Consider the following 13721-nt stretch of genomic DNA (forward strand, 5'->3'; position numbering starts at 1 on the left):
ATTGTGGTCTTCATGGCCCTTCCCTTCAGTCCCCATTTGAGCTGAAAGCCTGCGTCTGACAGCCTATTCTGCTCAGACTGGCTCCTCATGCAATTTGGAACCCTAATCTCCACAGCATGAGTCCCACAAGTAAGGAAACAAACATTGTGGGCATTATCCAACCAAGTAGTTTCTTAGCTGTGCAACAGAACTTCCCCTCCCTCTCCTTGTGCCTCTCCCAAACTATGTTCCTGGATTTCCCTCAACCCCCAGAGCAGGTTGGGGAGGGTGCAAGGGCTGCAAAGGAAGGGGAAGGAAGAGGGAGGAGACGTTCCACTGCACAGACAGAAATCCTTCAACTAACTGAACTATTTTGTTGGATACTATCCTATGTTCTAAAATAGCATTTATTATCCATATGTACGTGACATATGTATGTGTCCGTATAGTAAAAGCTATGGTTTTCCCAGTAGTGATGTATGAAAGTGAGAGCTGGACCATAAAGAAGGCTGATCGCCGAAGAATTGATGCTTTTGAATTATGGTGCTGGAGAAGACTCTTGAGAGTCCCATGGACTGCAAGAAGATCAAATGTATCCATTGTTAAGGAAATCAGCCCTGAGTGCTCACTGGAAGGACAGATCGTGAAGCTGAGGCTCCAATACTTTGGCCACCTCATGAGAAGAGAAGACTCCCTGGAAAAGACCCTGATGCTGGGAAAGATGGAGGGCACAAGGAGAAGGGGACGACAGAGGATGAGATGGTTGGACAGTGTTCTCGAAGCTACCAGCATGAGTCTGACCAAACTGCGGGAGGCAGTGGAAGACAGGAGTGCCTGGCGTGCTCTGGTCCATGGGGTCACGAAGAGTCGGACACGACTAAACGACTAAACAACAACACATGACAACAGAAATCATGGAAAGCAAGTAGTGTACCAAATTTCTTCCATCAAAATGTGTCCTACTGCTGGGGATTCTGAACACAATAACCAGCACATTTTCCATGCAAAAAGATGCCTGGTCCAGGTAACAAAAAGCTGGTAGTCTACACAGCAACTCAGTACCTATGGAGAGTTTACATATGCAACACAGTTAAAATCTGTTCACAAATTAAGTCTGAATATATGCCCCCTCAGCTTCCACACCAATCTCAGTGCCCCTTGATTGCTGTCACCTGTTCCAAACTGTCACCTGTTCCAAACTGTAACTATTAACTTAAACTGTAACCTGTAACTTAAATAAAATATGGGGGGGTCAGGAAAGCCCCAACCCACATAATTGATCATGCACAACATTTGAATGGCAATGCCCATTAACATGGAGGGAGCCCAGCCCCATCAAATATTTTATTGTGGGGTCCAAAAACACCCCTCCCCCCAGGAGTTGGCTCCTATGGTGTTAAGATAAAGAAGAACTCTCAGTGTCCTGTTCTTCTTTCACAGACATCTTACAGATTGTGGCTATTTTGTTTTACAACTGTACATATGCCTTCCTGTATGCTTTCTGTCATTTCTAATACAAAATCTTAAACTGCCAATCTGTGCAAGAGGGGCTAATAAAACTAGGTATTTATTTTACTGAGTTATTAATGAAGTGGTGTAGGCCTCAAGCGTCTCTCCTGGTTGTCATGGTAGCTCAGGCTGCAAGCCTCCAGAAAACATAAAAGAACAGTAAGTGCAAGACCACACATTCCACCCGGTCTTGTTGATTAACCAGGCTGTCAAATGAAAGCAAAGCACCAGTACAGTCGCAGATAAAATCTGCAAAGTGAAGAGCAACACCGCCAAACTACTCAACAGACAAGAAGCGTAAGTACTCTTCTCTGTTGCTAAACAAAATTGTGTGCTGCTATTATAGAAAGAGCAGAGCGTAATTCCTAATGCCCGAGAAACAAGCCGCTTTCTACCACAGCAGCGTTCTGTCATTAAGCTTCATTCCTGAAAGTCTCTTTCTGAATCTCAAACTTCAGTACCATGTAGCTTTTCCTATGAATAAGTTTGTAAACTCAGGACAGAGACTTTTAATATCAGAACACTACGTGTGCATGTTATTATTATTTCTGAATTAACATTCTTTATATAAGCAATGAAGCTAATAAATGAAAAACAGTCAATTTGGTCTCAAACTTTCCAAGTTTATCGAGACTAGTTTTCTGAGCTGTGTTGACTGTACAGGGATAAGAGCAAAAATCAAATTACCATATTTTTCGCCCTATAGAACGCACTTTTCCCCCTCCAAAAATGAAGGGGAAATGTGTGTGCGTCCTATGGGGCGAAAAATACGGTACATTTTTATCATGAAACCTGTCGTTAGGAAATTACCCGTATGTTTCAAGGATTTGTTTTATTTGTAAGAGGTTTCTGTGCTATTTAGTTAAAGCATAAAGCTACAAACCATGCAGCCCAAGTCAGGGAGGAAAAGAGTACTGTATTCAAGATTAACTTGATATAACTAATATGTGAAAGGGGGCATGTGAAAAGTGCTGTTGTTACTCCAGTGCCAGTAACGAACCTTGTGGTGTAATTCTAATACCTCAGATTTCAAGCAGTTTTTAAGACCTGGCTACACTCTCACTGTGCTCCTTCAACATGTAGGAAGTTCAAAAAGGAGTTGTCAGCTTGGCAAATTTAGTTTATCATTATTTCTTTTGGAGGTAATATTTTCCCTTGCATGTTTGCTTTCATGTTTAAGTTGCCTCCCGTTAAAATTTTGAATTCCTATCTTTGTCAGTCCCACTTTAGGAAAATGCTTTCTTCCAGTATCAGTAGAAACATTTAGTGGGAGTGACAGGCGGCTATGATACCACATGCTTGGGTAAAACAAACATTGGCAATGCAATCATTCCACTGGCATCTGCAAGTTTATCTAAAAGAAAACTAATTCCAGGAGCTAAAACCTGGGAAGCTTATTAAAAAACTCACATTCTTTCTCTATAGCTTTTCTTGTTTTAAAGGCAATGATGTTGCTTAAAAATGTAAAACAACAATACACATAGATTTAGGGCCAAACTACACATTATAATAAGCACGTGTTAAAAAGCATGCTTACAGCTAGACATTATTTGCTTAGAATAACCAGCTGCAGGATACCCTGATCCAGACTGGGACATGGTATGGGGAGAGGGGAGGTTTAACCCTCTCAGCCCTACTCTGTTCCCCACCAGATATCCCCCCTGTTGTGACGTGGGGTTTGTGATTTCAGCTCTCTTGACATAATATGCTGGAGACAGTTCTCTAGTAACACTTCTTTATTAAGGCAAACAGGACTGAAGACTGAGGAGGGGAAAGCTACATTTATAGGGACAGGGAATTAGCTAGAAAGGATACATTTTGGAGGGAACAATATCAGGCAATCACAGTCCTGCCTTTTGGAGGAAACCAATAAGACAGAGGATCCAAATACAGCAGCTTAAATGAACCAATAGTAGCAGTACCCTTTGAAACCAAAAGGCAGTTACTTTACCCTAATGCAAATACAGACAATAATAATACAGATATAAAATCCTTTGACTCAATACACAACACCCCCTTGCTGTTATTTGTTCCTAAAGTTGCTACTGTATTTGCAGTCAATAGAATGTAGCTAACTAATGATGAACTACAAGAGCTATTGTTTTATGGGGTTTGCTCAGAAAATTTCACCAGGAAGAAACCATTTACATCAACTATGTGTATACCTATGCAAGGAGATCTGGGGGAAGCATTTTTCAAAGAAGGAATTCCCCTATGTGAATTCGGCAGTGAGAGTTACAACACTTACTTTCTGGGTGCTTGTTAATATGATGTCAAAAGACCGTTCCATCACAAACTGCCATGACTTTGTAAGCAACTTTCTCAATGGATTGGTTCAAAACATAAGACCCCACCATAGCCTTGGAATAAGCCTTGGGCTTCTAGGCTTCCTCATACTTTGCATCTTCCCCTCATGTCCATGCTTGTAGCAAACCATTGTCCGTAATTACATCTGAGGCAAAAACAAAACAAAATTATGGCTTTGGTTTTGCCTTGCAAATCATGATTGTAAATCCAAGTTTGATCTTGGTTTGCACAGCAAGCACAAATTATTTTGCCAGGTTGGTTGCAACAACAAATGATGGTTTGCTGCAAACCAAGAAAGGACATACTGAATCACAGAGTGCACAAGAAGAGGAGGGGGTGCACAAACTCATTCACATAGTACCCAACCATTGTTTGCTTAGCATCCAAACTGAACCACTGTGTAGTATATTGTCAAATGAGACCCCAAAAGGGTTTTGGATGCCAGGGATACTAAAAAACAAACATTTTCTCAGAAATAAAGCCCTTACAGATTTATGTTTTTGAACAGGATGTTCATTGGCCTGGTGGAATTAACAATGAGACAAAACATCTGCACAAACTCATCTTGGAGGCTTTTGCAGTCATGACAGCAAAACAGGTCCTAGAATTTATTTACAGAAAACTAGTGGTTGGGTTTTCCCCTCTATTTTTTTTAAGGATCAGGGGACTACTATCTAGTCCTACTGGAATGTTATTTATAACAAGCTCCCAATTTAATTCCATCTTATCTAGGCAGTTTAATGCTTCACCACAGAACCAACCACAAGGCCTAAATAATGTACAGTATATTAAACTTGGGAAAGTACTGTTTTAAGACTTCTACTAAACTGCTGTTTGAAAGCAGATTACTTTTTACTTCAACTACAAGGTTTTAGTATTTTTACCCTTTTTTTAGTTTGCTTCCTTCCCCTCCTCTCTACTTATTATTTGTAAACTTATTATTGCTGCTCATTTCTGTTTATAAAATAATATGGGCAATATTCAGTGCTAGTCATACACAGTGCTTACATAGAACTAGCTGTTGGATTGTAAATTGAAATAAATGGAGAAGAAACTAATATTTTTAATGTGTCTACTCTGAGTATGACAAATGTTGGCTATTAACTTAAATTTGTGTTGTTTACACAAATTTGCCCCAATATATTATGAAATTGGAATTTTCTTAAGGCCAGGTCAGGCATGCATAGAGAAGCATAGAATCATATACTTGTAGAGTTGGAAAGGACTCCGAGGATCATCTAGTCCAACCACCTGCAATGTAGGAATATGCAGCTGTCCCATAAGGGGACCATCTGGTTCTGGGAAGCGGGTGGAGGGAAGCTGACCGCAGCAGAAAGGGAAGATACCCATGACTCTTCACCAGCTTGACTCATTTCTTGGCCTCCTCCTCTGCTTCAGCTTCTGCCTCTGATTCTGGACTTTTCTGCCACAGACTCTCCCAGCTCACTAAGATCTGTCACCTCTTCAACTTCCGATAACTCCTCCTCCCAGACTTCTCCCTCTTTTCTCTCTGATCACTCATCGTTGTGCTGCCCCCTTCCATCTCTGAGCCTTCTTCCCTTGATGGTTCCCCAGCTGGTTCCTCCCACCATTCCTCTGCATCCAACCAGTCCAGGGGGTTGTTGAAGGAAAAATATTATCCAAACATGTAAATAGTGACAGTTTTTATACCCCCTGGTTTTCAAATAGGATCTAAACACCTGAAGCAAGAAATGGAGGTAAAAGAGATCAATATAACTGCAAATGAAGATACAGGCCAATAAAAGCCTCAATGTAGGACCAGCATGGATAGCTGGCTTGGGTGAATATCTGATATTTCCTCCCTTTATGGTTTTGATTTATGGCCTGCTACTAAAATGTGGCTGCATTTTAAGCCGTATTTTAATTAACTGTTTGTTTGTTGTTGTTTCTATTACGTTTTATTGTAATTCATATTTGGTGTTAGCCGCCCAGAGCCTGGCCCTGGCTGGGGAGGGCGTAGAAATAAAATTATTATTATTATTATTATTATTATTATTATTATTATTATTATTATTTGTATCCGTGAATGAATGTCAGAATAACAACCCTTGTTATTACTAGTCAAACAAAATCCTGACCTATCTGAAATTTGGTTATGAGCGCTGATGTGAGAATTTTTTGATAGTGCTTCAAATCTTTTGAATATTTACCCAAAAAAGATGCTATTGCTGTTTTTATGGTGTTGTGGATGCTTTAGCATTGTTGTATAAGAAAGGCAGTCACTTCCTGCACTTCTTAAAAGGTACATAGGTTACAGATAATGAGCAATTTCTGTTAAAAACTATTCTTAAATGGCAAGTAGCTGGTTTTTATATGTCTGAGTTCCAGCAAGTATTCTCTATTCCCCATTCTAATAGCCGTTCAAAAGATGCATTAAAGAACAGGAGCCGGTGATTGATCGTAACAGACTTTGTCATTGTAGTCAAACAGATTTTCCACTCTCATAAAGAGCAGCTTGCCAACCGCTACAGGGAAACTATTTTTCAAAATGCCGAATGATGCAAGCAGTAAAGTAGTTTGAGTAGGAGTCTTGAAACACGCACGACCATGTAGGTAACCCTTGGATCAAATATCAGTGCAGTGTGGGTGGTAAAAATTATCAGAGGAAGAGTATGTGGCTCAGGGTGGTACTTGCTGAAGCACAGAGAAACTTCAGGACTCACTGACACTAGTTTGTGTTGCAGAAAGAGCCAGAAAAGGTGAGAAAACATTTCCAAAAGTAACTCTTCTTGCAACTTCAAGATATAAGAGTACTGCTTATATGGAAGAACTCTGCTTAAGCATACTGAGTCAAGTCAAATGTGAAGTGGTGCTGGTTTTGGAGGCATGATATGAATAAAGCAAAGCTAAGGTAAGTAAATAGATATAAGTTGTTTCTCAAATATAGTATTTTTACTGATGTTATTATTCACAACATTGGATTATTATACTCAAATACATGGGCTGCTTCAGGTGATATAGCTAAGGTACCAACCCTGGATAGAATAAACCAGAAACAGTAGCCACATTCGCTCCCCTTTTTCTTAATACCATCCCTCACACAATGGAGCATCATCTTTACTCCAACCAGAGTGGATACACACAAACTCGGAAACAACTGGCAGCCATAAAAGCCTCTGCTGCCACAATTTAAGAAAATCTAGGGACAAGTTGCATGCCTCCTTTTGCCTGCCCAGTTGCACTAGCCATAGCATTAGGCAGAATGAGACTGCCGCCTTCGGTGGCAGATTTGAGGCATCATTGTAAAAGCCATGAATGGTCAATAAGTTAATCCATTTTATTTTCACTGTAGAGGGAGTGTCATTTGAATTTTCTGCTTCAGCAGTTTCCAAAATATATTGCCTTTTTGCCGATTGGTAGATGGAACAATTAAGTGAAGTGAGAGCTAAAACCCCACAAACTTTGTTATGGAAATATAAACCTCCCCTCCCACTCCAATATTCCCTACAAGTGATGCCTATCTGCTCCTTCCTTAAAAATTACTGTAGTGCAGTTCATGCTGCACTTGTTAAAACATTTTCTAGGACTGTTGTGTTGCAGCATGTTACTTGGCAAATAGATAAACAAGTTCAGAGCTAAACAAAGTGCCAGCAAAATATTAGTCTATATATAGCACAATAGTGGTACTGTAGATGTTTTGATTTAGTTGACTTACCCGAGCCTAGAAACCAAGCTAAAAAATGAGAAAACGCTGTCAGGAAACTTGTAATTGGATCTGCTTGTTAATGCATGATTGGGCTCATAGACATTTGTGACCAATTTATTATTGAGGTAACTCAATTAACCTCAAAAGTGTTGCAGGTGAGATGAATTTGACCTTTGTTTAGTATTAACTGCATTTTATTGGCATCTCTGGTATGTTGTTGAAGAGATATCCACAAAGAGTCTGAACTAAATATTGGGTTTTAAAAGGTAGAAAACACCATTCTCACTTATTCGGATGGGGGAATATATGAGAGTAGAGTGGAGACAGCTTTAGGACATCTGATCCTATTCTGTCTTTGAAAGAATATTTCCTTCTTACAAGGCAACACAGGATAAATGGCTATGATGTCTTCTGAATATCATACCCTGATCATCATGAGGAACAGAATATTCTGTGCTGCAGAAGATTTGAAATGTATGCTGGGGTACTACCTTGAAACATAGCTGATGGTGGCTACTAGTTCCCTATACACAGAACTGCATGAATAGACTGAATAAGAAACTAAAATTCATATATCCCCGCACCCTGATACATGTTTTGGGCTACCCTATTTCATACATCCCCATGTCTGGAAGACTGCCTGCCCTTTGAGAAGTCATGTGAATGGATGCACAGCTTCTCTGAAAGCTGAGCATGTTCTAGAAGAAGCAAAGCACGACATAAGATGCCTGGACCTCAGAATATGGATCAACAACATTGTAATTCAACCCTGGAAGTAACTGACTTCTAGCACAAATCTCATGGAAAATAGAGCAAAGCAGCTACAACTTTCTCCAGTCTAAAGAGGTTTACTTGTTAGATCTCTTTCCTTGCCTTTACCATGAGGTCCCAGGAGGATTACAAATTGAAAATACAGTATTAAAAACTTGCTACTATATTACACACTGCTCTATGGGAGACCACACATGGGCAACTGCCCAAGGACTGTACTTTTTTTCTGCAATGAAGACTTGCCAAACAGTTTACACCTCCAAGCAGAAATAGAGCAAGCAGGAAAATGTCACATTGCCATCATTCTAATTCCTATGCAGAGAACATCAGTTCAACTATAACACAGAGCATACTGTGCTGTCATCTGGCTATGGATTGTAATATAGTGCAGATCCTCTGAATTATTGGATTTTATTTTGTTCTCGTATTTTAGTTTTATTATGGTGTATGATGAAGCCAATAAAACTTACTTAACTTGTTGCAAATCTGAATCAGCTGCATGTTGTCCTGACTGATGCCTGTGCACAGCTATTCTAGAATAAAGGAAGTGCTCAGAAGACCAAGAGGAAAGCTCCAGTCTGTATTCTATGGAAGTTAATGAAAAACTGATTCAAGGCACATCTCATCTTTGGTTATTGCATTAAGGACTGCGAAAGAATTAAAACTGAAGTCTATGAAGTAAGGACCGGTAAAGTTCAGCATTAAAATATGATTGTTTCTTATCAAAGTTTCAATGTGCAGTGTACTTCATAATCCATCTCATTTGTCTTTGCAATGACCCTATGAATTATATCATCATTATTCTCTGTTTTACAGCTAGAGACAGCAACGTACCAAGACAACCCAAATTCCTACAGAAGCAGGAATTTCAGCCTGGGACAAATCTCTACTTGTTCTGCAAAGAGGGTTTCATGGTCTCCAAAAGTAATTACTGCCCTCAACTCTCAGTAATTTGGGCCTGCTTAGATTGATGGAAACCAGCCATAAATAGACAAGGTAGGAAAATTGTGGGTGTGTGCTGTATGGTAATAATCATCTTACTTTTATTCTCTGTAGGTTGCAGTCATCAGATCTGCTGATTTAATGAAGTGAGGTTCTTGTGGCTAAGAACACAGTAATAATGTTGGCAGTATTAGCCCATGGACACCATCTCTTTTTGGTTGGCTTCTTAGGCTTCTGTCTGGATAGTTTTGTACAAGGCCAAAAGAATAATACTCTTATTTTCACCAAGGAAAGCACGATTCGTAACTGCACATGTCCTGATGATATTAGTGACAATGACTGCGATTACAGTCTGGCAAATCTGATCTGCAACTGCAAGACTGTTTTGCCCTATACAATAGACAAAAGCTACTACAATAATCTGACAATTTGGTTCACGGAAACATCCATGCTGAGAATGCTGTTGAACTTTACAGCTGTGTATGACCTGAAGCTCTCACTATGTGGCACGATTCCGCTGTCAGCAAAATATCTGACCATTTGGGGACTGCGAAGACTACAGATAAAAAGTGAGATCAATGGCCAGATACGAGAACAAAGCTTAACTATATACAGCAGCCACGACAATGAAGCACAAGGCAAATTAAAGATGCCATGCAGAGACAGAAACATGATCACATACATTGCTGTTTTAGACACCTCTCTCTTCAATGGCTACTCTCCACTAAAATCATACAGTGTGGAAAACATCTCCAACATTACAGACCACTTTCCACATCTGCCATATTTGGACACGTTCTTCACCACAAATAACAAAAGCTGCATTATAACATTCATATACTAACACAGTATGCTTGGCCATTTCTATAGAGGAGCCATAGGCTGTTGCCAGAAATATGATCCTGTAGAAACAGAGCTCTTGGCATTCCTTTAGAAGATGGAATCCCCAAGGGATTCACTCACTTTGGGGCAACCATGCCAATGATGGGAGGGGCCATGCCAGCCATGCAAAAACAATCAGGGTATGAAGTAGGGCCAGTGAAGGGCATGGCCTGAGAAGAGCTCTGAGGGCTAGAAATTGGCTCTCGGTTCCCCACCTTTGCTTCAAACCACACACACAAATAAAAATGTAGAATGAAACCAAATTAGCACTGGCTCTATATTTTCTATTTGAGTAAACAATGGGGGAGTTCGTTTTCATTCAGAGCTCCTCTGTTAGCTGTCTACAACCTGCTATGTTCAAAACATAGGCTAACTGACTACTTGACTCTTTGGTCCTATCTCAAGCAACAAAATTGTTTATAGAGCTCAATAGATTCAGCACTAACTCCCAATCATTATTCATCATGAAGTATGCCCTTAAAGTATGCTGTGCTTAAAGTGCCCAAGCATTACTCTGAACTGGGTCCATAGGATCAGGTATCCTAGGATATTGCTTGGCAAATATGGATTGATCTTACCAACATTTTAAATTGGAAAATAATGCCATAACATATAATTAAAAGCAGCTACATTAAAATAAGCACCTAACAAACTTGTAGATGTCCAGTGACAGAGAGAAAAATATGTCAAGAGTTATAAGGGGAGTTGGAATAATTCAGGAAGTTGTGATGAGTTTGCTTGACTAATCTTCTTTCAGTTGAAAGAAATAACTGGTACAAATCCTGAAAACAGGAGGCTTCAAAACATAACTCATGCAGTAGTTGGATTATTCATATGTCCTGAAATGCATAATTAAATTCCACTATGATAAAAATATAATAAACCAGCTTCCTGGATGGAAAAAAAATTGATGGGACAAAGTAGCTGTCCACTTCATGCTACAGACCCATCAAATATGAGCTAGAGATCTAACCATGTATAGGACTCAGCTCTTAGGTTGAACACTAATTCAGATTGAGGAAAATATTTTAAATGTCCAGAACCCTTGAAGCAGTGCCAAAAAACCACTTCCAAGATTTGAAGTGTTAAGTACCGACAGCCTTAAATATTGATAAGTACCAGCTCTTTACAGCACTTGTTCCATCTTGTTCCATCCCATGATGCTCTATTATATTAATAAACATTTATAAGAGTGCCTAAAATGTACTGTGCACTGTTCAAACGTTAAAAAGCAAGACTGTAATCCTGCAACCAAACACGGTCTAACACAAAAGGGGAAGGGATCAGGAAGGAAGCTGAAAACATGCAAACTCAGGTTCTAATTTTTAAACTTAACATACTTGTTCTTAAGAGTGACCAGCTGGAATGGCAAACGTTCAGGGAGAGAAGGAAGCAGCCAAATAACAGCTGTTTGAATGCTTAAACATGGAAGATCAGGCAAAAGAAATACTTCTTATGCCAGCCATGATCTCACTGGCAGCTGGTGCCACTGGCATGGGAAATAACCATGCAATTGGCCCTTCCATCATGAAGTTATGCAAGTGTTCTTAAGGTGACCAGTTGGAATGACAACTGTTCAAGGGAGGGAAGAACCAAATGGTAGTTGTAGTAGTGTTTAGACATTGGCCCAGGAAATGACCATGTTATTGACGCCTTCCCTCATTCAAATATTACTGAAGCAGTAGGCAATGGAGCCATGAAGGAGTAGGAATCAAACACATCTGTAAGGTTAAGAACTGCCTTGGACAATGATTTAGGTACTTCATGTCTTAAGTTTTATTCTGTAATTTTATTAGTACAAAATCTAAGTATGTGTAAATTAAAATAAGCAAATTAATGGCTTCATTCCAGGTAATTACATTACCCCTCAGTGTACTTCTCAGCACTACACAAGTGGTTAGCACAAAGCTCTCCAGATCATTGGCTCCTCTACTTCCTATAGTGTTTCTGCAGTGCTGGATTCTTATGCTTTCAAGCCTCTTCATATATATTACATATTTAATATACACATTTAAATGTTTTATATGCACACATTAAAATGCAGTGATTGTGGACATCAACTGTATACTCAGTATTGTGTGCCTCATACAGGTAAATGCACCTGTAGCTGGGGTTTTCAACTGTATGAGCAGATTAAAACATGTTTTGTTACTGTATAGCACAAAATGATGCTTAGAGAGAATAAATCAAAAGAACATTCTGAACTTATTACTATGTCTTGTTGACCAGATAAAAAACAATGTAGATAAACACAATGTCAAATCAGCAACTTTTGGAAATAATATACGTAACTTTAATGTCAAATGACTTTCTTATACAATATTCATGATCATATTATTTAACTGTGATGTGGATTTCTCCTTGTAACACCATAGCTCTTGACATTTGACTAGCTGATAATAATTACTTATGAGTTACGTTGTTTGAGATGCAGTTTGTATTTGGAATACTAAGCTCAGTAAACAGTGTGAACAATAATGTATCCAGTTTTACCAGATGAAAATGTTATCATGCACATCAAGTTTTAACTAAGCACAGCTATATTCTTTGCAGTTTTTACTAATGCCAACTAGCAAGTGATTTTGCTTGAGCTACGTGATTATGCTGAATAAAAGACGGTTTTGAAGTATTTTATATTATTTTCTAGTACGCTCTATTTCGAAGCTTCTGTGTAGCTTGCAAATGTGTGTGCAATGAAATATTAAAACATATGCCTTTGAGGGACTTTCAATGCAACTAGCTGACTTCTTGCAGGAGTCCTAATTCAGTGCACATTCCTCCTTTAGCCACTTCAGCAACAACTGTGGGTGGCAGAGGTCCTATTTCTTCTTACATATAGCCCCCTTATGTTGTTAATGCCTCCTATAGGCTGGGTTCCTCTCTCTCTCACACCCACACCCACACCCACACACCATACTCTATATTGCTCAGTAAACTAACACATTACAGGGACGATTGTGACTCCCTCCCACTCTGCCATAATGGCTTTGTGGAGCAGTGGAAACACTGTTGTAGCTACAGCAAGGCTGTTTTGGCCAACACTGGCACACGGCAGCCATGAGACTGGCTTAGGATCCAATGGCTCATGGGCCAGCTCAGCCTTGTCCCTTCCCTTGCAAAGTCACATTTTGGGATTTTCTCTCAGATAAGCCAGGAGAGCTAGTTAGAGGGGCAGCTCCACCTAATCCAAACCCACCCACCTCAACACAGTGTAAGAGGGGTTTGGATTGTACCGCTAGTGAATACACCAATTCCCGTGTAAAAAGTACTGGCATTTAATTCATATCAAAATGCGAGAAAAATGTAGAGACATGTTCACAGAAGCACTAAGCAGTTAGTCTACATTAGATTTTGACTGAATTTCATTAAATATTATTTCTCAGTGAGACAAAAGATATTTCCAAGAACAAATTGTGCACATCTATAGCCTTGAAGGAAAGGTTCGGCACAATTCCAGATTCTGATATAAATCTTAATATTTTGATATTGTTACTATGTACAGTAGATGAAGCCCTAGTATAATCAGATGAAAGTAGTGAATATCTTAAGAGTCTGCTGCCCCCTAGTAACAAAAATATATATTGAACTAACAAAAAAGTATTGAACTACAATTGTGAGCAAGATAGTAGCAATGACAAAATTGTACTGTAATATGAATCCAGAA

The 13721-nt window shown here is 39.4% G+C and overlaps 1 protein-coding gene across 5 annotated transcripts; it reads left to right on the plus strand.

The window, feature by feature from the left end:
• Nucleotides 1–1640: 1640 nt before the first annotated feature.
• On the plus strand, nt 1641–12686 carry EPCIP (exosomal polycystin 1 interacting protein). Of its 5 annotated transcripts, XM_083500254.1 has the most exons (4): nt 1641–1785; nt 5485–5596; nt 6501–6667; nt 9290–12686. In XM_083500254.1, the coding sequence occupies exon 4, from the start codon at nt 9354–9356 to the stop codon at nt 10017–10019; it is 666 nt and encodes a 221-aa protein (XP_083356380.1). In that variant the 5' UTR covers nt 1641–1785; nt 5485–5596; nt 6501–6667; nt 9290–9353; the 3' UTR covers nt 10020–12686. The 5 variants fall into 5 exon arrangements, with proteins under 5 accessions (XP_083356380.1, XP_083356382.1, XP_083356383.1 ...); XM_083500256.1 differs by lacking the exon at nt 5485–5596; XM_083500257.1 differs by lacking the exons at nt 1641–1785; nt 5485–5596 and having other exon boundaries at nt 5974–6515.
• The last annotated feature ends 1035 nt before the right edge of the window (nt 12687–13721 follow it).

The sequence above is a fragment of the Podarcis liolepis genome (assembly GCF_965112155.1).
Source record: "Podarcis liolepis genome assembly, chromosome: 4".
In the NCBI taxonomy this organism is placed as follows: domain Eukaryota; kingdom Metazoa; phylum Chordata; class Lepidosauria; order Squamata; family Lacertidae; genus Podarcis; species Podarcis liolepis.

What these genes read in the sequence shown, in the direction of transcription:
- EPCIP (XM_083500254.1), top strand. Translation starts at nt 9,354, where the DNA reads ATGTTGGCAGTATTAGCCCATGGACACCATCTCTTTTTGGTTGGCTTC.